At 36.5% G+C, this 25,532-nt stretch overlaps 1 protein-coding gene and 1 pseudogene across 1 annotated transcript in view; one reads left to right on the forward strand and one right to left on the reverse strand.

Annotated features, from left to right (window-relative positions):
- Positions 1–3,363: 3,363 nt before the first annotated feature.
- Positions 3,364–25,532, forward strand: part of MEGF10 (multiple EGF like domains 10) — a 116,376-nt gene continuing 94,207 nt past the window's right edge. Inside the window, exons 1-3 of the mRNA XM_006913339.1 lie at positions 3,364–3,491; positions 10,234–10,335; positions 11,669–11,769. Coding sequence (XP_006913401.1) covers positions 3,376–3,491; positions 10,234–10,335; positions 11,669–11,769 — 319 coding nt within the window. The 5' untranslated portion in view covers positions 3,364–3,375. The remainder of the gene's footprint in view (positions 3,492–10,233; positions 10,336–11,668; positions 11,770–25,532) is intronic.
- LOC112480761 lies at positions 15,528–15,646 on the reverse strand (annotated as a pseudogene).

Consider the following 25,532-nt stretch of genomic DNA (forward strand, 5'->3'; position numbering starts at 1 on the left):
ATTATATGTCATGCCTTATCTACTTATTTGGATCGACTATCTGTGCCTTTATTAAACAAGATGGAATATAGTGAAATGTTGCATTTCTATATTTCTTTACAGCTCATTGGCATATTTCTGAATTGTCTTCTCTCCCTATCACATATATAATATTTGAATTATTTTCTCACTGGTTTTCACCAGTTTATGTAAGTGCATGATCCCAGCATTTTGATCTAGCAATTTTTTTTGACATTTTATGCTTTAATGTAGATTATTCTAGAACTCAGTTAATTTTCTAATTTTAATTTGGAAAATGCTTTGGAAATAAGAGGCCAAGTGAAACATATATACATTGTTTAAACATACTGATTATTTTCTCTTCCGTGAACACAGCCAGCAACTTTGTAATGTTTGATTTTTCTGTATGCTGCATTTCAAAAGTAATGAGGAGGTGACCAAATTCTGGTCCCCTCATCACCCCATCCTCTTACAGAAGTTAAAGCCTTCAGAAGGCCATGCATCAAGTGCAAAGCAAGAAAGGATACCAAAAGATCAGTGTCAAAATTTTTACATTAAAAGAGAACACACAGACTCATTCTTTTTCTTGGTAGTTAGATTCTTTGCTTGCAGCAATTTCTAACTTTACAGACTAAACATTTCTAACTGGGAAATGGATGGTTTGAGTCTGAGATGGTGACTCAGGATACAAACTTTTCAATTTGGGGTAATCGTGAGTAGATGACAGCTCTCGTTTTGTCTTTGAGGAAAGAATGAAAGTTAATACACATGTTTCACACTTCACTGAAACGTAATACTTGTGACATAGATAAAGCAATGAGATAGAGAGATATTTGCCATGCTTATTTGTTACAATCAAATATATTAAAGTTTTTCTTATTTTGATGGATGAGGAAAACTAGCAGTATATTATACATCTTCAACTGTGAAATGAGGATAATAAAAATACCTACTTCTTAGGTAAGTTGCTGTGAGGATTAAATAGATAAAACACACAAAAGGCCTCAGCACTGTGACTGACACAGTAATCAGTCAGGAAATATTAGCTGTTACTGTTTACTGTCATCATCACTTTTTATTCATTCTTGTTAAGTGGAATAGCTCCTTTCTGAACATAATGTTAAGCTTCAGATTTTACAACTTCATGATGGTTAGCCTGTGAGAAACAACAATAATTTGAATTAACTTATAAGCTATATTTTGGCTACCCATTTATGCTCTATATGTTCGAATTATTTCGTGATGATTAAAGTCTCTTCTAAAAATTTCACAATCTCTTGTAGTGGCTCACACCATCTTTTAATTATTCTATAAATTAATGATATTTTAAATTCCAAATCAAACTATTTTTTTAGTTTTAGCCTTTGTAGGGTTAGATAGAGATAACATAATATACTTAATGTACTTGTCTTTATAAACAATCTTGATTGTGAAGAATTTAATACTTCGTTTGATCTGTTCTCTTGAATTTGCAGAATAAACTGTTTCCTAAGATTGGGTTTTTATTGGTATTGTTTATGTATTTGTTTTAGGATAAACCTACCTTTTTAAACCCAAGGTTGTATTATTCAATAAATTTGATTCCCAAATACTAACAACTGGTAACCTCATGGTGTGGAAAATTTGTATAATGTCTCCAAATGCCAGCTCTCACCCAGAAAATAACTGCTTTGGTCACATAATCTGGCCTATTGTTGCTAGTGTCACTAGTTTCCCAATAGGTTACTTTTAATTAATCGATCAATTAATTAATTAATTTTAATTAGTTAATGCTCATTTTTCTTTTTAATTAATAAATGGATCAGCTATTTCTAATTCCATATCCATTTTTATAATGAATATATAAAATCATTTTATACAGTATAACAGACTTTTCCTTCTTACTAAGTGCCGAGTTCCTGGAGGTGAAGAGATAGATGTGATTTCCAGATGCATGCCATTACAACTGTTACATACTCGAGCTGACCTGCCACATAGTAGATGTTCAATAAATGCTGGCAAATGACTTCATTTGCCTATCTCATAGGAACTTCAAACTTGACATATCTAAAATTGAACTAAAGCTTCATTACCCTAGAGGAGGAGGGCTTCTGTGCTTCCCATCTCATCGGAGGGCACATCATCCACACAAGGGGCTAACAGGAAGTTCCTCCTCTCTCTGACTCGTACATTAGTCACCAAGTCCTATTGCGTCTACTTTTTAAAAATGTCCCAGGTTCACTCAGTTCCCTGCAACCCCATTGTTGCTTTTTTAGTTCATCCACAGCCCTGTGTACCCGACCTCTCTCTAATAGTCTCCTGCAGGTCATTCCCCTGCAGCCAGAGAGATCTTTCTGATGTCACTCTGTACCTTTTACTAGCTCTTCCTTATCCTTGGATGAAGTTCACATACTTTTCAATGGCTTATAAAACCTGCTGTGTTGTCCTCCCCACTCCCTCTCTTTCTCCACCTGAATTATTTTGAGCTCCCTAAATGTGCCTCACCCTTCCTCACCTCCAGTTCCCTCTCCCTTGAACATTCTCCTCCCTCTTTTCTCTCCTTTGCTGGCCGATTCTGCAAATATGTTGCTATTTGCTTTTCTATTGTGATGTCTCTGCCTCTCAATAATTCCCGGTTTATTTTTTCTAATACTGACCTCCAAACAGCTTTACACTTTTTCCTATACACCTGTGTAGAAACCTCTGTAAGAGAATTGGTTTTGTTTCTATTCAGCAGATAGGGAAACTGAAGCACTAAATATAAGAAATGTATGTTATGATTATTAAATTATAAACATCTTAATGGGCAGGGACAGGAATTATATCTGTACTTTATGTCGTTTTGCACAGTGGCTAGGATAGAGTAGCCATTCAGTGCACATTCAATGATTTATTGAATGAATCTCAGCTTGAGCCTGAGGTGCCTCTCTCTCAAGTCAATGGGGCTTCTGTTTCATCATTTATCCTCTGGGACAAATGAGGCCAGATTCCTCTGTGAGCCCTCTTCTTCCAGAAGGGAATTATGCCTGGTGAGAGAATCTGGAAGCCTGTGTTGCTCTGAGTCGTTCGAGTAAATTCCTTTAATGTTAGCTGGCATGGATGAGAAGGGCTTTTGTTGTGGTGGCAATTAATGATGATTTGCACATTTTAGTAATTTACAAAACGGTAGCCACCCTGCACAACATAAGAAATACCTCTCTCTCCTGGACCATGAAATCTGGTGACCCGTCTATTTGAATACATGGCTTGTTATGCATGTTTTAGCCCTAGTGACGAGTGGTACCGAATGGTTGCTGTACTGAAAGGAATTCAGCTTGGGTCATTTTAATGCATCTCTAATTTGGATTGTTTCTTTCTTTCTTTTTTTTTTCCTCATAGGTTGTTATTCAGGGAAAAATGATTATTTCTTTGAACTCATTCCTGGGCTTTATCTGTTTATTGTTATGCCACTGGATCAGCACAGCATCACCTCTGAACCTTGAAGACCCTAATGTGTGCAGTCACTGGGAAAGGTAATAGTTTTGAAAATAATCTGAAGAATAATTTCTGATAACTTCCTTTATATACTGTTATTATCAGTCTGATATATAATATTAGAATTTGAGAGGACATTGTGAAATTACTTTTATGTAAAAATCATTAGCTATAGCTAATAAATTGGATAGTATTCATCTTGGCCTTATAGAATGTACATTATGTGATAAAAACTTGATATATTGATTTTTAAACACAGGCAATTATAAGATTTTAGGGAAAACATTAATAACTCAATTAGAATGAGCTCCCTAAGGTCTTGTCCCTGTTCTGATTCTATCTGCAATAATTCGGGGCAGTTGGACTTCTGCATGGGAACCAATGAGTGAGCAGTGGAAGACAGTATGTAATAATGTGCTTAAGTGTTGAAATGTATGGCATAAAAATGTATGGGATGAAAAGGGAGACGTGATATCTGGAGGAACTAGCAAAGGTGCATAGAGGTAGTGTCACTTGAGATGTTCTTGAAGAACTAAATAAGATGAGTGAGTGGCAGTGACTCGGAGGGCTTCTAGGAATGGAAGGAAGCTTAAAACCAGTGCCATGCAGACCTCCAAAGGCTGTGCCCAACAAGACTAGAGTCAGTACAGTATTGGAGGAGGGCAAGATTGAATAGATTACATGAGAGCAGAGGATGTAGTTTCCAGATCTGGGCAATTTTCAGTAGGAAATTCAGAGGAAGTACAAAACACTAGGCCATTCTCAGAGATCTTACAGTCCCTTTGGAACACAAAAAGAGCACAAACCATCTGGTGATAGTACAATTATATACAGTCTACTCTGTTCTAATGTGCGATTTGCATTCCTAAGAAAGTATCTTTCTCCAAAAATAACATTGCAAATGCAAAGTTTTCAAACAAATACACGGTGTCAAGTACTAGAGAATAATATTTATCTTTAATAGCTTAAGTGCAATAACATCAAACTTTTGGTTCCTTTTTCCTGTCACCTTAAGCACCATGATTAACACCCCACAGAGCACACATTCTAATCACTGTAGTCACCCACTGGTAGGATGCACAAAGCTCAGAGCCTTTCAAGCACAGCAGCTCTTATTATTCTAAGGGCACACTGGTTCCTCATTCGCAGCATTATTTTTTGGTGGGGGCTTGTTCCCATCTCCACTGGCAGTTTTACAATCAGGGTGACAAAAATATGTTCCCCTGATAGATCAATGGAGTTATATATCACTATGAAACTTTAAGCCGTGGAGGAAATATATATATGTAATGAAGTTCTATATATTTACGGTATTAACTATATTACACGGAATTTAAGAGGGGGGATCTCCTATTAATTATCTTTATAATCTTCACAGCACCTTTCATTTCACCAACAGAGTATGTAATATTTATTAAAGTAATCAAAATGAATCAATGACTACACAGATGGGTACATATCAAATTTAGACAAGGGAAAGTCCAGTGGTGGTTGAATATCTTGGAGGACGATAGCATTGGAATGTGAGGAAAAACAAATTTGTAAGATACTACGAAATAAAAATCAACAGATCGTGGTAAGACATTGACTATAGGATATAAAGGAGGCAGAAAACGCTGAGATTTAAAACCTGCTATGTGAAAGAGTGGAAGTGTCATCGCACATACAGAAAAATGAAAGGAAGAGAGTTGATCTGAAAGAGAAGAGGTCGGTGTGGTTTACCCTGTTGTGCTCATGAGATCAATTTGAAACATGGGCATGGAAGTGTTTGGGGAATGTGGATCTGGGCACATGATGAGATGTGAATAGATGAACTCTTTGAGGGAAAAGCTATAAAGAGAAAAGAATCCATGACCTCAAGTAATCCAGCACCCACTCAGACGTACACATTTTGTCTTGATTCCTTGCTCAATACTTGACCAAACTTGCCAACACTTAAATGCATTGGTTTGTTCACCATCAATAATTCCTTATGTCTAAAACATTGCCTTGCATATGGCATGTGCTCAATAAATAATTGTTGAATGAGCTTTCACCTTCTGATAGGAAATAAAATGACTAATGTGGACATCAGTTGGGGGTTGAGAAGCGGGGAGAAAGAGACAAAGGGCATATTTATTTTTAAACGTAATATAATTCCACTGTTGTACAAGTAATTAGAGTAACATCTAAAATACAAATGGGAGGGAAATCGAGCATGAAAAAATAAGGAAATGAAGGAGATTTTTTTCCTGACTATATTTTTTTGTATGAACTGCTAGAAAGAAGGATTGACAGCTAAAATCTTCTTGATAAATTTCCTGTTATAAGGCCAGATAATGATTCTTTGAAGAAAGGTAAAAGAAAGTGGAATTATTTTGACAAGAATGGAAAAAGGAGCATGAATTAAAACGATCAAATAAAGGTGCAGGTGATGGGGTCTTTTGTATTTTCAAAAACTGAAATGGGCTTGAATTGAAATGGGGAGAGGGTGATTAGCTTCAGGGACAAAATTCTTTGGTAGTAAGGCTTAACAAGGTTATTGTAGACCTTCCTTATACTAATACCTACCTTTACCCAAAGGGCCTGAGCCATGGAATCACCTGGAGTTCTGCCTTCCAGAGTGTGGTCTGTGAAGCTGTGGCATGAGCTTCACCTACGAGCTTGTTGGAAATGAAGAGTCTCAGGCGCTGCCGCAGCCCTACTGAATGATTTATTTTCAAACAAAAGTGTGCCTCATTTTAATGCAGCAATGCTGACTCTCAAAATACATAAAATGAAATTGAGGAAAATTAAATCATTAAAAACACACAAGGGTGCTTGTTACTAAAAGAATTCTGCACAGCATCCTTTTGGAAAATGAATAATTTCATGAATCATCTGTTCCTTCTTCTCATTCCTTTTCTCTGTTCTGTTAGTTTAAGTTCTTCCATCTAGTGGGGTTTCTTCTAAAGAAGGCACAGATAAGGAGAAGCCATTCTTTGCCCAATCAACCCTTGGGGGTGGAACACAGAACTGATAGTAATTAAAACAGCAGTCCTGAAGTGAGCAGAGATATGAAATGATGATTATTACCATACCTGATTAAAGTAACAAGATAATTTAAGCAGATAAAATGTAATTAACCACTTTGGAATGTGTCCAAGTGATGATGGCTTTTTTCCCTCTTGTTCTTTGACCTTAAATTAAATCTTGCTGGGGTTTCTCCCCGGATAATGCTTAATAGGTTAAAATCATGGTGATGATATGTTTTCAGTGTGTATGAGAAGATTAAACAAACAAGCAAGAGATAAAGAGTTTTGCATCTCGATACTTAAAATAATGCAGAATTGAGATCAGATTCCTTTTACAATACAGTTTGCTACTCATGGTCTGTTTTAGAAGCTCTAGTGACATCTGAGAGGAGACAGAGGGACAGTTGGTGTTCGGGGTGGTGATGAGAGTGCTGCCTCTGGACTGACCACTAGCACTGGGAGCTCAATGCTGCTCATTTGTGATGACAACAGGACTGGACTAGACAATCAAGAAGGTTTCTTCTCACTCTGTTACTCTGAGAGCAGCCACTGATGAACATGAAGGTGTGGATGATTAGCCGAGGTGCTATTTAAGTTCATACAGCAGCCCAGGCATTGGCCAAAGAAGCAGTGATAAAGACCAGAGGGGGTGGGCCAGTTATCAAGGACACAGCTTCCAGAAAGTGGTCCCTATAAAAGTGACAACTCTTCTCCTTTGAATTTAAGTGGAAGGCTCAGTTTTTGACCAATGGGAAAAGTAATTTACAGGCAATTAGTTCTGAACTGAGTTTGAGCCTCTGAATAATTTTATTGCAAAGAGTCATGATTGAAGAGAAATGCTCAAAACATACTGAATTTTATACTCTTGTTTTTCCCAGACTGTATGTATTTCTCTATGAAAGCCATATCACATTATTTTAGGTATTTAAATGCTGGCCTTTCTTGAGAGCTCTTTGAGAGCACGAGTTGCGTAGAAGTTCAATAAATGTTTGTTGAATTGGAATCCTAAATGGTTTGATTACCCTTTTATAGAAAAGAACCTCATTTCTTAGAACCAGAGAAGCATCCTACAAATGTATGCAATTAGCAAACAGCAAGTGGCAAAAAGAGGAAATTCCTATATTTTAACATTTCCTCTTATTTAGGCAATCTTCTAGCCTGCTAGAGATTAGCGAAAACATTTTTCGTGTTTGTTGTGGAGTCATTTCCCCCATCCACATCAGATGGGATGTGTTTGGTCAGGATCCGTTTGTTGATGATCACCTTTGCTCTACGTTTAACAACGTAACATGGCCTTTGAAGCTTTATGGAAATACTGCATCAGGTTTAGTTCCAGCAAACAAGTTTAATTAGGCTAAATTAGTACCATAGAACCCAGTGGAAGGCATTTTTTTCCCCAAATGGCATTAATTTCGAGTGGTTTCTTTTTCGTTCCTGTAACACGTGTGGAAAGTTGCTCTAGTTTAGATGATTGAATAGAGAAGATATGGTACATATATAGAGTGGAATATTACTCAGCCATAAAAAAGAATGACATCTTACTATTTGTAACGACATGGATGGACCTAGAGGGTATTATGCTAAGTGAAATAAGTCAGAGAAAGATAAATACCATATGATCTCACGTATATGTGGAATCTCAGAAAAAAACAGGATAAACAAACAGAAACAAATTCATACATACAGATGAGAGGGGGTTGGGGGCTGGGTGAAAAAGGTGAAGGGATTAAGAAGTACAAGTTGGTAGTTACAAAATAGTCATGGGGGTATAAAGTACAGCAGAGAATATTGTCAATAACATTTCAATGACAATATATGGTGCCAGGTGGTACTAGACTTGTGGCGGAGGGTATCACTTTATAAGTTATATAAATGTCTACTCACTATGTTGTACACCTGAAACTAATATGATATTTACTATCCATGTAATTGAAAAATAAAAATAAATTTTAAAAAGAGAAATTTGCTCTACTTTGCTCATGGGTAATGTAGGACCGCACCTATATAAGCAGTTTCATACACAGAGGATGTTCATTCACTTTGCTCTTCACTTGAAATGGAATGAGAAATAATGCTGCAGACTTCAAGATTCAGTTATTTATAAGCAGCTGAGTAGGAAAGGGAAAAAGCTGGTGAGGAAGCCTTAGAATTTGTATCAACCTGAATCTCAGGACACTGCAAGGGGTCTGAAGAATATATTAATAGCTTAATGTGGTATTTCATTCCAAAAACATTAATATTTTAATGGAGGCCTCTTGCTTTACCCAAAAGGAGTTATATTTCAGATGTAGGCAATTGCATTCTCTACGCTCATCTGAACTTCTTGCAGGTAGCAGCAGGTGTAAGGAAATTGGAGTAGAAGGAAATAGTCATCTAAAGTGTATGTTAGGAATTCTGACCTGATTTTAAGATGTAATAATCAAAACCCTGCAAAAAGAGGTTACCTGCTAAAGGTCACCCAGTTTCTCAGTGTCAGATCAAGATTATAACCCTGACTTCTTCTAATCTAGTGATATTTTTCAGTAGCGCTTATTGAATCTTCTAAAGATTCGTGGAGGATTTCTAAATTTACCTAGAAATCTGGTTGCAGTGTCCCAAAGAATGAACGCAAAAGTGTGACTAGCATGATTATTTCAAGAATGCCTATTGAAGCCTGAGTACATAGTGACAAATGGGCCAGGTCCGGAAAGAAAGCCACTGTTTGTGAGGCCGGTACCAAACAGGTTTTCAGATGAGCAGGTTCTGCCTTGTATCTAACCCGATTTCTTCAGGCTGCAATTTCAACCTCATTTTTTCCATACCTTCTTTAGTTGATAGTTCCTTTTAATGAACTTAGGCTATTGATTTGCAGCAAGCGAGTCTGTGATTGTAGCCCATTTTGTTAGTGTGAATCAAAGATTTTAGTGGAAATCTTTAAGAGTGCAAAAAAAAAAGAAAATAAACTGGAAAAGAGGATTCTCCAGATTTTCCTGTAGGCAGGAACTCAAAACTCTTGAACATGTAATAGACTGCTTTAGAATGAAAAAGTATTGGATTAAACATTGAATGTTTTTTACTTTTCATGAATGTTTTTCATTCACATTCTTAGGCCCATAGGAATGCATGCTTTTCCTTTAATAAGAAGCTGTTAGTGAAAATTTATTGAAAAACAAGCTGTTTAAGTAGCAGCAGGTTTGGTATGATTATTTCAGGCTAATTGTCTCAGCCATATGTTTAGAAACAGTTTTAAAGACTTCTTTGTAGTTTTTATTTAGAGTTTGTATATAGTCTTCCATTGCCTGAGAGGTAGAGCAGGCACATAAAAGCAAATTATTCCAAATTTCAACCCGATAAACATGTTATTTCTGATTTTCCAGAATCAGTAGCAAAATGTACTCAAATTATAAATACTCAAATAATTTCTTTGCTGATTACCTTATTGTTTGCCTGCAAACTTAGATTAAAAAGTTTTAGTTATTCCTAGACTCCTGGGGTGAGGATATGGAATTAAATACAGAAAAATATATGGTGATATATTTTTAAATTTAGGAATATCAGAGTTTGTGGTAGATAGTAAAAAAGATTTTTTTTTTTTTTGAAATTTACAACATGAACTCTTGTATTTTAAATGTATTATTAATATTGGTCTTTTTGGAGTTCTGGTTCAAATAAAAACCTATAAAAACATGGAGATTCTCTGTGAAGTCAGTGTGGAGTTGCAAATGGAGATAATTTAAGCTATGATTTTTTTTGTACATAGTATATCACTAATGTGTGATTAATTCCTTATCTTTCCTCTTCTTTTCAGCTACTCAGTAACTGTGCAAGAGTCATATCCACATCCCTTTGATCAAATTTACTACACTAGCTGCACTGACATTCTGAACTGGTTTAAATGCACACGGCACAGGTAATAAAAGCTCAGATATATTTATGAATTTGGCAGACTTGGAAGGAGTTTGTTAACAGACATTAAGTACTTGAGCAGGTGCATCCATTCATCTGGCGAATAGTTACTGAGTGCTTGCTATTGTCCTAGATTTGTTCCAAATTATGGGAGATATGGAAAAGCAAAAAGGTTGTCTGCACCCTTAAGGAGCTTCCAGAGAAAATGTCTACTGGTCTCCATTACTTGGTTAGCAAGAACTCATCCAACTTTTATGTCGTGAATAATTAGGGAGACGCTGTTAAATACAGATATCACCAGATATCAGGAAACTCATATCTCAGCATATGTTTCCACTTGAACATCTGACTCAGTGTAGGCAAACTTAAATTTGACCTCAGCTTAAGTACAATAAGTGACATGTTTTTTCCTATAAATGTGAAAACAGAAAACAAAACAATGTATTAAATGTTAATATAGAAGGGAATGATGATACCTTAATTTCATTTGTAAAGTACTTATGGCAGTATAAGTCATGGGTCCAGTGTGACATATGCTGATTTATGCTGCACTAAATTATGTTATGCTCATTGTCATTTCTTCAGACAAGCTTTCCTTGACCACTCTGTCTAAACTTGCATTCCCTTCCTCTCACACTCTATTCCCTTAGTCGGGCTTTATTTTTTTTCACACCATTTAATCATCACCAGTCACTGTATATTTATTTGTTTAATGTGCATCTTAAATGCTACAGGTCTCTCTTCCCCATTAGAATGTAAGTTTCTTGAGAGTGAAGCTTTATGTTTTTTTCCTTGCTGTGATCTATTTTTCCAGTGCATAGAACAGTGCCTGGAATATAGTAAGTGCTCAATAAACATGTGTTTTATAAACGAATCAATGAATGAATGAAGCTTTAGTTAAATGTAAAGTTTTTTGTCTATAAGTCTTTTTTATAGTGAGATGAAATTGCATTGTCATAGACTTTTAAAGGAATTCTCTGGATTCTTCCTTTAAAACATGTAAATGAATGCTGATTAGATAAGATTCATATCTGAAACTACTCAATACTTTTCAAGATATCTCAAGATAAGTGAAATACAGAAGTCATGAAACTTCTGATCCCTTGAAATAAAGTATAGGTTGGCTTAAATGGGCAATCTTAGTATATTCTTAGCAAATCGATAAGAGCATAATATCGGTCAAGACATATATTCCATGTTTCTTCTTAATTATTTTAGAGTACTTTGCTTTTCATACTTATATTTAATAGTTCTTTCGTATTAAAATATAAAATCTTTATTTTGAATCAAATTGCAGGTCAAAAGAAGTAACAATGTGTTTTTTTCCCTCTACATAGAGTCAGTTATCGGACAGCCTATCGACATGGGGAAAAAACTATGTATAGGCGAAAATCCCAGTGTTGTCCTGGATTTTATGAAAGCAGGGAAATGTGTGTCCGTAAGTAAGAACTTCATCCCTTTAAGTTTCACTTATTTTTCCCATGCTGGTTTGACTCTTTAATGGCAGCTGCAATGGAGGCCTGTGGAGATGGGGCAGCTTGGACCAATCGCTTTCTTTCTTTGCTGCTTTCTTGGTTTGTGTTAGGAGAGAAGCTTTAACTTTGTCCCTCTGTCCTATCAAAAACCTCCAAGTGAATGTCACTTGAGGAGAAAACAGATGTTATTGAAAGATGAATCATGGCTGGATGTAGCAATGTTAATTGCACTTCTTCCATAAATGTCTCTTTGGAAATTGGTCAGCGAGTCATTAGATTTATAGGTCACAGAAAAGAACAGAGATGTAACTTTCTCACAGCACCCGACCAGAGTACTGAATCAACTTGTGAGAGATCAATGTATTCTTTGCCGGTGCATGGAATGATGAGGTTTATTAAGGAAGGATGAGCTTTCACAGTAAGAAATGACTGTAAGCCTGGATCACAAAGTAGACCTTTTTTAATTGTCATTTTCTCTCTCTCCTCCCCACTCCATCTTACCAATTCATTTGGAGATATCTTGAGAAAAGTTTGATATTTTAATGATACGCTTAAGAAAATCCTAGATTATCATGTGAGATGCAGTTTGCAAATGAGGCTTTTTACCATTGTATGTAGGACATGTAGAAGATCGATCATTAAAAACGATTTTATTCAAATATTTTGGCTCAGCACACAGCTAGAGGAGTACCTTCGTTTTGTGAGCTGAACCACTGATATTGTGAGGCGTAGAGAGAGACATGGTTCTGGGCTCTAGTTTGAAGACATTAGGGATGACTTGATATACCTGGGCTTAAGAATCTGCAGAGTCGAGTGATAGCACTGACTCTACCACCACTCGGCTGGGTGACCTTGGGTAAGCCATTGATACCTCTGTGAGGCTCCTTCAAAAGAGAAGACAGCAGGGAAGATGAACTGACTCCCTTAAAAGAAGCCATAGGCATGAGTCCACAGGAGCGAGCTGGGCCGAGCTGTTGAGGACAGAGCATCGGGGACATCACTCATTCTTAGGGTCACCATGAGTCAGAGCCAACTCAATAGCATGTAACACACACACACACACACACACACACACACACACACACAGAAGGCGTGGAAAACTATGTGTCTTCTTCTTTCCAACCCCTGGATTCTATTGTTTATGTAGATGGGATGAGTCCTCAGCTTTGATTCAGAACCAGGGATATCTGTGATAAATAATGATCATTGGAAAAATTAGAAAATGTAACTAAACGAAAAGAAGAAAATAAAAATGCACTGTGAATGTCTTTCCTGGTCAGTAAATGTACTTCTGTAACATATTTGCAAATATCAATGTTATCGCATTATAGATATTTATTTAACCAATTTCAACTGTTGAATATTTATATGATTTCCAAGTTTTACCTATTATGAACTGACTGCTCCAGAAGACATTATTGTGGTTAAGTCTTTTTTCCTATCCTTAATTAATAGGTAAGGATGAATTCCTAGAACTAATATTGCTGGGTTAGAGGTATACACATATTTCTAAGATATTTAGTATGTTTCCAATTTATACCCCCACCAGCAGTATATGAGAATGCTTTTTGTTTATACCTTGCACCAATTTTTTCTTTGCTAATTTTTTCTTAATTTGCATGTCTTTGATAATGATATTGAATAAGAAAAATTACGTCTTTGTAATCAAACATCTTAAGAGAATAATCATAAACCGATTTCTGTGGCCCAGACTGATGGGACATTTTCAAAGAAAAGCACTGAGTATACACAAAGTGGACAGTGGGGAGGCCTGCCTGGCTGGGCTGGCCACTTCCTAGAGCCTTCGGGGCTACATTATTGTGGTGCACTTGCCAGTGTTCAAACTCACAAGCACAGTTGCCAGCATACTGGGAGAGAGTAGTTCTATCTCCCAGGATTTGTTTCAACTAACCCAGGTCAGAGGAATTGTATGTAAAGCAAGGATGCTGATTCATTAAGTTACATAGAACCTAGAGGGATGCTTGGGCTGTCTTCTAGTCATACCTTCTCTCCCTGAAGGCCTGGCACGTGGAAAGCTAGATTTTACTGGCAAGCTGGTATGGGGAGCAAGGATCCAAGCAAGGTCCATTAAAGAGAGTTTCAGTGCTTCACGGTCCCAGCTTTCCATAGCCCAGCAACACCTCTGTCATTTTACTCAGTGTCATTTGTCTCAGAAAGCTGGACAATTCCACTAGCACTGTCATACCTAAAAATTATAATGGTAAAAATAACCTTTCCTTTTTCTCAAACTAAACAGGTTGCAAGATGTCCTTCTTTCTGCTTAAATGGACATCTCTAGCATATGCCTCTGAAATCTCCTTTTTCTAAGACTCCTTGGCTGATCAAATGCCTTCCCCCCGCAACTCCCCCCTCCCAGATTGAAACATTTTTCCTTTAGATATGTTAATATACTTAATCAGCATACTGTCTAGTCTCAGAGGCCTGGATGCTATTCGGTCTCTTTAAGGGTATTTTGCATTTCTCCACTCTGATGTCTTGATTTCATAGCTTAACCCAGAGGACAGTCAAGCTTCCCTTATTTCCTTCTTAATGGGGTTACCTCCGAGAAATCTGTACTCAACAGCTGGCACTGGCGAGGCAGCCTTGTGGGTAGAGAAGGAAGAAGAGAGAACTCACAATTCGCGGTTCTGCTTTCATAATCTTTTTTAACTAGGCTTTGCTACCAGGCACATAGCACAGTCACCATTTTTAACTGTTTCTAATTACCAAAAGGAATTGAAACACGGGAATGGGTTATAATTTTACTTTAATTTTTTGGTAGTCAGTTTACCTAGAAGGCAAAAAAAGGATGATTTCATGCAAATACTTGTATTTGAAATAGTTTCTTTTAGGTAGTGGGAGTAGCTCCTTCTGGAGAGCAAGTCCCATCCTCTCATTCCCGCCCCCCACCCCCTCCCCTGCTTCACACTTCCTAAGATTACTGAACTCTCAGGCCATGTAGAGCTGCTGGTCTACATAGCACACTTTGAATAACAAGGCTCTGTGTCTTGAAGATAGATGCTTGTCATCAGGCAGGAAGAACTAAAAAGGAGACTGTAGGGGATGGCACTGTTAGAAGCCTTTCCTAAGAACCTGGTTGGAAAAAAAGAATGGATTAGAAAATTTTTCATGAGGAAAATATTACTAGGCATGAAGAACTCTATGATTCCTTGATGAAGTTTTAATCTGTTCATAAAATTAATTAAACTTTTAAGTTTACTCATCCTTCAGCGTTGCTCTTCTTGCCTAATCTTGTGTTTCATTACTTTTGATTTGGAGAAATTAAAATATTAGTGAAGAAATGCCCAGGGGAATGAAATGGTTTTAATGTGTGTAAGTCTGTACACGTATATGTGTCTATATGTATGTAGTATGTGTGTATACATGTGTATGTGTGTTTATGTGTATGCATGTTTTTAAAAATTGAGATATAATTGACATATAACATTTTATTAGTTTCAGGAGTAGAACATAATGATTCAATATTTGTCTACATCCTGAAATGAGCACCACAATAAGTCTAGATAACATCCATTGCCACACATAATTATACATTTTTTTGTTGTGATAGGAACTTTTAAGACTATTCTCTTAGCAGATTTCAAATGTACAATACAATATATTTTTTTAATTTTATTATTTAGGTGAGGCAACTATTGGTTGACCTCATGGACTGCAAGGACTTTGTCAGCTTACAATCCTTTATTTTTTTTATTTTTTATGCCTACAGCAGCTGGTCTTCCTAGGTGATCTCCCATCCAAGTACTAACCAGGTCCGACCTTGCTTAGCTTCTGAGATCAGATGGGATCGGGCTTTTTCAGGGTAGCATGGCTGTAGACCAATACAATATTATTTACTATAGTCACCATGTTGTACATCACATCCCAGGACTTATTTATTTTATAACTACAAGTTTGTATTTTTTGACCACTTTTACCCATTTCACCTACCTTCTGCCACTGGCAACCTATGATCTGTTCTCTGTATCTATGAGTTTGGGGTTTGTTTGTTTGTTTGTTTGCTTTTACATTCCACGTATAAGCAAAATCATATAGTATTTGTCTTTCTGTGTCTGACTTATTTCTCTTAGCATAATGCCCTCAAGTTCCATCCATTTTGTTACAAATGGAATAATTTCATTTTTTACGGCTGAATAATATTCCATTGTATTTATATGTGTTTGTATGTATGTCTCACATCTTAATCTGTTCATCCATTGATGAATGCTAAAGTTGCTTCTATGTCTTAGTTATTGTAAATAATGCTGCAGTGAACATAGGGAGTGTACATATCTTTTTAAATTAGTGTTTTTGTTTCCTTCAGATAAATACCCAGAACCGCCATACTATTTTCCATAGTGGCTGTATTCACATTCTAACCAACAGCACGCAAGGGTTCTAGTAGGTGTGAGTTGATATCTCATCGTGGTTTTGATTTGCATTCCCCTGATGATTAGTCACGATGAGCGCTTTTTTGTGTACCTGGTGGCCATCTGTGTGTCTTCTTGGAAAAAAATGTCTATTCAGATCTTCTGCCCATTTTTTTTAATTGGAAATTTTGGGGTTTTTTTTGCTATTGAGTTGTATGAGTTCAAGTTAATATCATTTGGAGATTAACCCTTTTTCAGATATATGATTTACAAATATTTTCTCTTTTTGGTAGGTTGCCTTTTCATTTTGTCGATGGTTTCCTTTGCTGTGCAGAAGCTTTCTCATTTGATTTATTTTTATTTTTCGCTTTTGTTGTCTTTGCTTTTGGTGTCAAATTCAAAAAATTGCCACCAAGACTGATATCAAGGAGCTTAATGTCTTTGTTTTCTTCTAGAATTTTTATGGTTTCAGGTCTTACATTTGAGTCATTAATCTATTTTTAATTGATTTTTGTGAATAGTGGAAGGTAGGAGCCTAGTTTCATTCTTTTGTGTGTCTGCTTTGATTACTATAGCTTTGTAATATAGCTTGAAATCAGGAAATGTGATGCCTCCATCTTTGTTCTTCTTTCTCAGGATTTCTTTGACTATTGGAGATCTTTTGTGGTTTCATACAAATTTTAGGATTATTTGTTCTAGTTCTGTGAAAAATGACATTGAGATTTAAATTGCGGTTGCATTGAATCTGCAGATAGCTTTGGAGAGTATAGATATTTTAACAATATTAATTCTTCCAATTTATAGCATGACTATCTTTCTTTTTATTTGTGTCTTCTTCCATTTCTTTCATCAGTGTCTTATAGTTTTCAGTGTACAGGCCTTTCACCACCTTGGTTCAATTTATTCCTAGGTGTTTTATTCTTTTCGATGTAATTGTAAATGAAGTTTTCTTAATTTCTCTTTTTGATAGTTTTTTATGTGTTGATAATTAACTTTGATTTACTGAAGTTACAAATCTAAAAACTCATTATTTCTTAAGCTAAATTTAGCTTACCGATGTTTCATTCATTAGTCTCACAAACTTTAACAAACAGATTAAAGGGCCTTTGACTGATGTTTTACAAATAAACACCATCAAGTTTTTAAAATGAAATTTGTACATTTAATAAATTCAATTTCCATTTTAAGTAATCCAGCTTACAGGCTGACAGACTCTCCTATGTGCTTAAATACTTTGCTTAAATACTTAAATGTAGTAAATTCAATTTATTAATAAGGTATACTCTTAAGCTCTCTTAAATAGTATACTATTGTATTTGTAAGAGTTCAACTTTAACATTTCTACCTACTCCACTACACATTTAAAAGATGAAATTAGAAGATCGACCTCTTTTTCTAACAGGACACATTTTTAAAAATATTACAAATATCTTCTTAAATCTAAAATTATAAACACTATAGATTTTGATTTTCTTACACATTTCTATATTAAATATAAAACATTCACAAGGCTAAAAGATAGCTAACCTCTAAGCAAATGATTTTGTCATCTCATGTTTTTTTGGTTTACTTTTAATAAAATTTTGGTGGTCTCTTTTCAGTTTGCTGAAGTTATTTATTTATCTATTTATTTTTAATTGTAGTAACAAGTATAGAACATTAAATTTATCATCTAATCATTTTTAAGTGTACAGTCCAGTGGTGTTAAGTATATTCATATTGTTGTGCAACAGATCTCTAGAAATTTTCATCTTTCAAAGCTGAAACTTTTTACCTATTAAATCCTGATTCCCCCTCTTCCCTCCCCAGAGCCCCTGGCAACCACCTTTTACTTATGCTTTCTGTTTCTAAAATTTTGACTACTTTGGATACTTCACATTTACATTTTGAATACTTTAGGAATCATATGGTATTTGTCCTTTTATGATGGACTTATTACACTTAGTATAATATCCTCAGCCTTATCCATGTTGTAGCCTGTGACAGGATTTCTTTTTTTAGGGCTACATAATATTCCTTTGTGTTGTTTTCTGAAGTTTTTTAAATACCAGAGAACATAGTCCTTGATTACTATCTCAATGGAACATACTGCACCCATTGTCTATTTTAGATGTTATATTCTGTATCGCTTAGATTTAAGGCACATTATTTCCTAGTGCCATTTATGTTTTGGTTTCAATGACAGGAACAGGCGAGGTGATAAAAATGCTGATTAGAAACAACAAGTGGCAGTAGAGAGAGTTAACTGGTTGATTTGGGGGCTGATAATGCAGACAATTGGAGACTGAGACTTGAATAACAAATGCCAGAGTCAAATCAACAGAAAGCCCAGGGCTTTTGGAGCCCCTTATCATCAACAATGTCACGGGGCTCCATTCTGTCTTTACCCCAAAGTTCCACAGGTTCCCTTCTCCCAAGACCTCAACTGTTTGCAGTTCCAGGGATGATTAGGAGCCAGGACAGCTTCTTGTCTTCTCCCATGGCCCCCCTACTATGAGCACTGAGAAGAGAGGGATAATCTCTGGTGCTGTGGCAGTCAGGGGAGCTCAAGACAGCCCGAACTGAAATGTGAACGCTCTGATCCGCGGGAAGGAGTTGATACCCAGACTCTGTGATTCCGCAGTACTGTAGTTGTGGAGTAAATGAGCATTTGAGGCTGCCCTAGGCATGTAACCATTATTTACAACATTAGAACTTCAAGAAAATGTGTTTGGAGGGAGACACCAATTTCCAAACACATCCTGGAACTCAACCTGTTAGCAAGTGCAGATTGCCTGTAGATTTGGTTTCATGGGACGAGGAAAAACTCACAGGAAAAGCAGCAGCATAGTGAGAAGTTGACAACTCTTCCCCTATGGGAAGGATTGGTTGACTTGAAATAAGGCCGGCCATACATTCTCTCATGTCCTTGGCTTCACAGCTCGGCAAATGGGAGAGAAGAGATCATTTTAAGCAGAGCCGCTTGCACCAGAATTGTGAATGGACAAAGGGCGTGGCCAGGGATCCCTTCTCTAGTCTAGCTTCCATTCTTTTGCCCAGATGCCCAGTTTTCTCCTACTGGATGCTACTGCAGAGGAAGCGAACATTCTGATGAATGTTTCCTTTTTGGTAGACAACTCTGTTACCCTTTGTTTGTTAAATGGAGGAGCTCAAATGCTAACTTCAAATTAAAGTTGTAATGGGGGCATTGCAGGCAGTGTGGCATGCAAGGAAGACAGATATAGGAGAGGTTTGGGACTGGGTCACCCGCTTGATTGCCTTGTAGGCTAGCTCTGATGGTAGGTCGGTTCCCATGGATGTGTACTGCCTGTCTTTGGCACTCATTAAGAGAACTTTGGAACTGTAAATGAGAAGCCTTAACTCCCACACACTGAACTGTATATGATTTCCTGTTTTTAGTGAAGAGGAGTGTGACAATTGATTACCAGAGCAGTGAATGAATATTCACAGCTGATTTTTAACTTGGCCAATTTTGTGAAAAACTGAACTGGCTGTAGACAAATCAGAAACTAGAACTGTGGTTGGTGTTTATACAAAAAATAATTCCTGTAGATAAACTTCTTGTCGGAATGTCACGCTTCAGTAAGCAGTGGGTTTTAAACCCAAATTTTGAGTTAAGGCCTTAAATACATATGCAACTCACTTACCTAGGACTATTTTCCTTCCAGGAGACAGATATACCACACAGGTAGCATTTCAAGGTGCCACGTTAGGTTATTTGCCATATAACCCATGCATTTCCCCATATTTCTTCTTTTTGTTTTGGAATACTGTTGTATTAAATTGGAATTAACGAAAAGCTTCCTTTTTGGGAGAGAAGGTACCATCTCTTAGAAACAGCTACCTGGAACATTGTGTTTATGAGGCCATCAATGCCTGTGCTAAGAGAGAGACAGAGTGACCCATTGGTGATTTCCGTCATGTTGTTTGGGTGGCCCAAGTGCCCTACATTTCTCATCCCTGTATTAGACTCTGTCTGGGGTCCTACAGCACTTTGAACCTCTTGAGTCATGGAGCTACCAATTGAGGTTCCTGAATCATGCACAGAGCCATAGACTCCTATTATACTTAGTTTCTCCATTTAACTGGAAAGTCTTAGGTTCTCGTTCTTGCTATTGTCCTCAAGAAAATGAGCTTTCTCTTTGTGAGCTGGAATATTCGCTAAGCTAACTCAGGATCATATTGTCATAAATTTTGTTTTGGAATGAAAAAAGATTTTCAGCACCCAATGTCAGCCATAGGAGGGGCACTGCAGGCTTGGGCAAATGGGCAAGGCTTTCTGAGAAGAGCTGTGCTGCATGTACTTGTTTCTGGAGATGATGGAAAGGCGCATTTCATTCTTTATCCAGGCTTCATGTCATTTTGGTCTTCGACTGCTGAAAAGTTTGGGGCTCAGATTTTTTAGGATGAGAAGAGCTGGAGTGTAGGGCAAGATGCCATGTTTGGGGCTGTGAAGATTCAGCCTTTCGCGGAGGGTGTGTATGAGCAACCTGGGCTTCTCCAGAGGGTTTAGGGCAGCACAGTGAGGGCTTAAGGAGAGGTGGATCACCTCTCTGGAGTTAAAGGCAATCTGAGATTTTTGCTCTGAATTTGCTTGACTTTCACAGGTTTGTTTAATAATACAGTTGTCATCTCGTTAAATATTTTCAAACACACTCAGAGTATAGACTCTTAAGTAGACCCTTTGAGTGCAAATAAAAGTAAGATAATCCCGTTAGGCTAGCCAAAGGGACCCTGAACTGACAGCATTCAGATGGTATGTCCCTAAGTATATGTACCCATGATGCCCTTTCTGCCACTGGCAGTGGATTCTTTCGTGTTTCCATAGGGACCCTGTTGCTATGGAGCCCGACTTGGTTCAGAGGAACCTACTAGTAAATACTGGGAAAGGCCTTTTGTCCACATACTGCACCAGCAGAAATTCCAATTTTCCCACACCTCTATTTGAACCTAAACTTCTGTTTCCCAGTTTTGGTCATTGGTCTCTGCTAGTAGCAAAGATAGGACATCTGATAAATGATGCATGAAACCTTTGTTGCCTTTCTGATTGCCAATGCATACTTACTAGTTAGGATTTTAGAAACAGAAACCACGACTTTAATAATAATTAAAAACACTGTAAATTCAAGATAGCCTCAGTCTAAAAAGATGGAAATCCTGTCTGTTACCTGTTTTTTTTTGCTTAAGAAAGCCTGATTTTAGAATCTTATGGAGACAGGGCCACAGAGAAATAATGAAAAATCCTTACCTTATCTCTAGAAAATGAGTTCCTGTAATTGCAGTCTTTGCAGGACAGGTAGAATTTTTACAGGCCTAGTAATTTATGCAGTCTCCTTATAGAGATAGATAATAGCTAATATAAAAGCTCAGAATGGAAAAGCAATTTTTATTGCACAATAGTCTAAATCTTTTTAGAGCAAAATAATTCAAAAGTGATGGAAGAAACATATTTTGAGCTAAATAACCAACCTCAAAACATTGACATGACCAGGTGGTGACAGAACTTGCATTCTTTAGTCTGGGATAACAGCTCTCCGCACTTTTACAGATAATCTGGTGGTAAACCTAGTACATCCCTCTGGGCCACACGCACAGATGCTAAAGGGAGAGGGCACCCAATGCTCGGATACAGGCAAAGCTGCCATGACACTGTGCTTTCCCGTAAGTCACAGGAATATCCCAAGTTCTGGATGTAGTTTTTTTTCCTTGATGAATCATTCCAAAAATTATTTTAGAATTTGAAAGAACTCAGCTAGAGCACTAAGAGGACCACCACATAGAAAAGCAGTCTTCTTAGTTAGGTCACAGAAGGTAGCATGATCTGAAGGTACGCCTCTGTGACCAGCTGGGCCCATGGAGAGGCAAAGGCTGTTATGGCAAGTCTAAAGATATAACAGCCAAACTGATGTTTAAGCCTAAAAACAACTTAGTTAATTTATTGTACTTAGCATGTAATTGACGGATAGAAAAGGAAATGTGCCACCTCATATGAAATCTATCTGTTGATCCAGGGAGGAGAATAGGTTTCCAGAAACTTGGACCATGAACATTATCTGTAGCTGCATAACCTAGGGTGAGCTGCTGAATGCTCGCCCTGCACAATTAATTCACTGTTGCATTATCCAGTAAGACTGGGAAATGCCTTGTGCTGGATCTCCTTTCTCAAAGATTTACATCTGTTTGTTACAGGCTCTGAGAATGCTTGGAGTAAAGGCATGTCTTAAACGTATTTGACTGTGGAATTCCCTACTCCCCTTCCTCCCCGCACCCTCCTCCCCCTACTGTTTTTTTCCAAGAACATGATGGAACTAATAGTCCTCAGAGTCTACTCTGGAGAACAATGTTTTAAGGGATTTCATTTGCTTTTATATAGCTTTAGACTAGTAATTGTAAATATTTAACTTTATCAGAGACTCTTTGGATTTTTTGTTTTTTGTTTTTCACCTTTATTATCTATTATTGTATAAATGTGATGATTTGATACACTTAATATTGTGAAATGATTACCACAGTAGAGTTAGTAACCCATCATCTCACATAATTACCATTTCTTTTCTGTGGTGAGAATGTTTAAGATCTACTCTCTTAGCAATTTTTAAGTATATAATACAGTATTAATATTGTTAATCAAGGTGCCATGCTATACATTAGATTCCCGGAACTTATTCATCTTTGACAAACATTCCCTACTTGCACCCCCTCCCGCCCCCACCCTTGGTGACCACCATTTTGCTGTCTGTTTCTAGGAGTTAAGCTTTTTTAGATTCCACATATGAGTGATATCATACAGCATTTGTCTTTCTCTGATTTATTTCACTTAGAATAATGCCCTCAGGGCCATCCATGTTGTTACAGATGGCAGGATTTCCTTTTCTTTTTTTTTATTGATGAGTAATAGTCCTTGTGTATATAGTATTGTGTTTTCATCAACATTGAGGCAAGGCCCTCCACCAGCAAAAAGATTATGATGCGTTAAAGGCTTAGATGATGGTTAGCATTTTTTAGCAATAAAATATTTTTTAATTAAGGCGTGCACATTGCTTTATAGACCCAAAACTATTGCAAATTTAATAGACTACAGTATATTGTAAACAGAACTTCTATATGCACTGGGAAATCAAAAAATTCACAAGACTTGCTTTATTGCTATATTCACTTTATTGCTATATTCGCTTTATTGCAGTGGTCTGGAATGGAACCCACAATATCTCTGAAGTATGCCTGTATACCACATTTTTTTTATCCACTCATCAACCCAAGGACATTTAGGTTGTTTCCATATCATGGCTATTATGAATACTGCTACAGTGAACATGGGAGTGCAGATAGCTCTTTGAGATGCTGATTTCATGCCCAGAAGTGGAATTGCTGGATTATATGGTAGTTCTATTTTTAATCTTTTGAGAAATTGCCATACTGTTTTTCACAGTGGTTGTATCAACTTACATTCCCACCAATGGTTCACAAGGGGTCCCTTTTCTCTATATTCTTACCAACACTTATTTCTTATCTTTTGATGATAGCCATTCTAACAGGTATGAAGTGATATTTTCTTATGGTTTGGATTTTCATTTCTCTGATGATTAGTGATAGAGTCCTTTTCGTTTACCTGTTGGCCATCTGTATGTCTTCTTTGGAAAAATGTCTATTCAGATCCTTTGCCCATTTTTTAATTGGATTGTTTGTTCTTTTGCTATTGAATTGTGTGCGTTCTTTATATATTTTGGATATTAACTCCTATCAGATAGATGATTTGCAAATCTTTCCTCCCATTCAGTAGACTGACTTTTCATTTTGTTGCTTGCTTCTTTTGTTGTGAGGGCTTTTAATTATATAGTCCCACTTTTTTTTTCTTTTGTTGCTTGTGATTTTGGTGTCATATCAAAAAAATTACTGCCAAGATCAATGTCAAGGAGATTTCCCCCTGTCTTTTCTTATAGAAGTTTTATGGTTTTAGGTTTTATGTTAACATCTTTAATCCATTTTGAGTTAATTTTGTGAGTAGTGTAAGATAGGAGTTCAATTTTATTTTTCTGCTTGCTATAATTTAGTTTCCCCACTACCGTTTATTGAAGAGACTATCCTTTCTCCATTGAGTATTTTTGGCTCTCTCATCAAATATGACCACATATGAGAGGGTTTATTTTTGGGCCCTTGGTTCTGTTTCCTTAGTCTATGTGTCTACTTTTATGCCAATGCTATACTGTTTTGATTACAATAGCTATGTAATATAGTTTGAAATCAGGAAGTGTGACGCTGCAAGCTTTGTTCTTTTTCAAGATGGCTTTGGCTATTTTGGGTCTTTTATGGTTTCATACAAATGTTAAGATTGTTTTTTTCTATTTCCGGGGAAAATGTCATTGGAACTTTGTTAGGAATTGCACTGAATCTGTAGATTGCTTTGGGTAGTATGGCTATTTTAACAATATTAACATTTCTGATTCATGAACATGGAATATCTTTTCATTTATTTGTGTCTTCTTCCATTTCTTTCATTAAAGTCTTATAGTTTTCAGTGTACAGGTCTTTCACCCCCTTGGTTAAATTTATTTCTAAGTGTTTTATTGTTTTTTAATCTGTTGGGAATGGAATTGTTCTTTATCTCTTTTTCAGATATTACATTGTTAACATATAGCAGTGCAACTGATTTCTGTATGTTGATTTTGTATCCTGCAACTTTACTGAATTTGTTGATTAGTTCTAACAGTTTTGGGTGGAGTCTTCAGGATTTTTTATATATAAGATCATATTATCTGCAAACAGAGACAATTTTACACTTTTCTTTCCAATTTTGATGATTTATTTCTTCTTCTTACCTGAATTTGTATGGTGACTTATAAGCTTCATGAACTTAAATATCCACATCTCCACTCCCCCGCCCCTCTCCCCCAGATTTGGGAAGTTATCCTCTATTATTTCTTTTAATAAGCTTTCTGTACCCTCTCCCTTTTCCTTCAGGGATTATAATAATTCACGGATTACATCTTTTGATGGTATCCCATAAATCATGTAAACTTTCTTCACTTTTTAAATTTTTTTTATTCTTTCATTACTGGGAAATATTAAAATATCTGCCTTCTACCTCACAGATTCTTTTTTCCTTGATTCATTCTTCTGTTGATGCTTTCTAATGCATTTTTTAATTTCATTCATTGTATTCTTCAGATCCAGAATTTCTGTTTGATTCTTTTTTTATGATTTATATCTTTGTTAAACTTCTCATTTTGCTCATGTATTGTTTTCCTGTTCTTGCTGAATTACCTTTCTGTGTTTTCTTGTAGCTCATTCAGCTTCCTTAAAACAGCTATTTTGAATCCTTAATCAGGTAAATCACAGATCTCTGTGTCTTAAGGCTG

This window comes from Pteropus alecto, unplaced genomic scaffold (genome assembly GCF_000325575.1).
Source record: "Pteropus alecto unplaced genomic scaffold, ASM32557v1 scaffold20, whole genome shotgun sequence".
NCBI classification, from domain to species: Eukaryota; Metazoa; Chordata; class Mammalia; order Chiroptera; family Pteropodidae; genus Pteropus; species Pteropus alecto.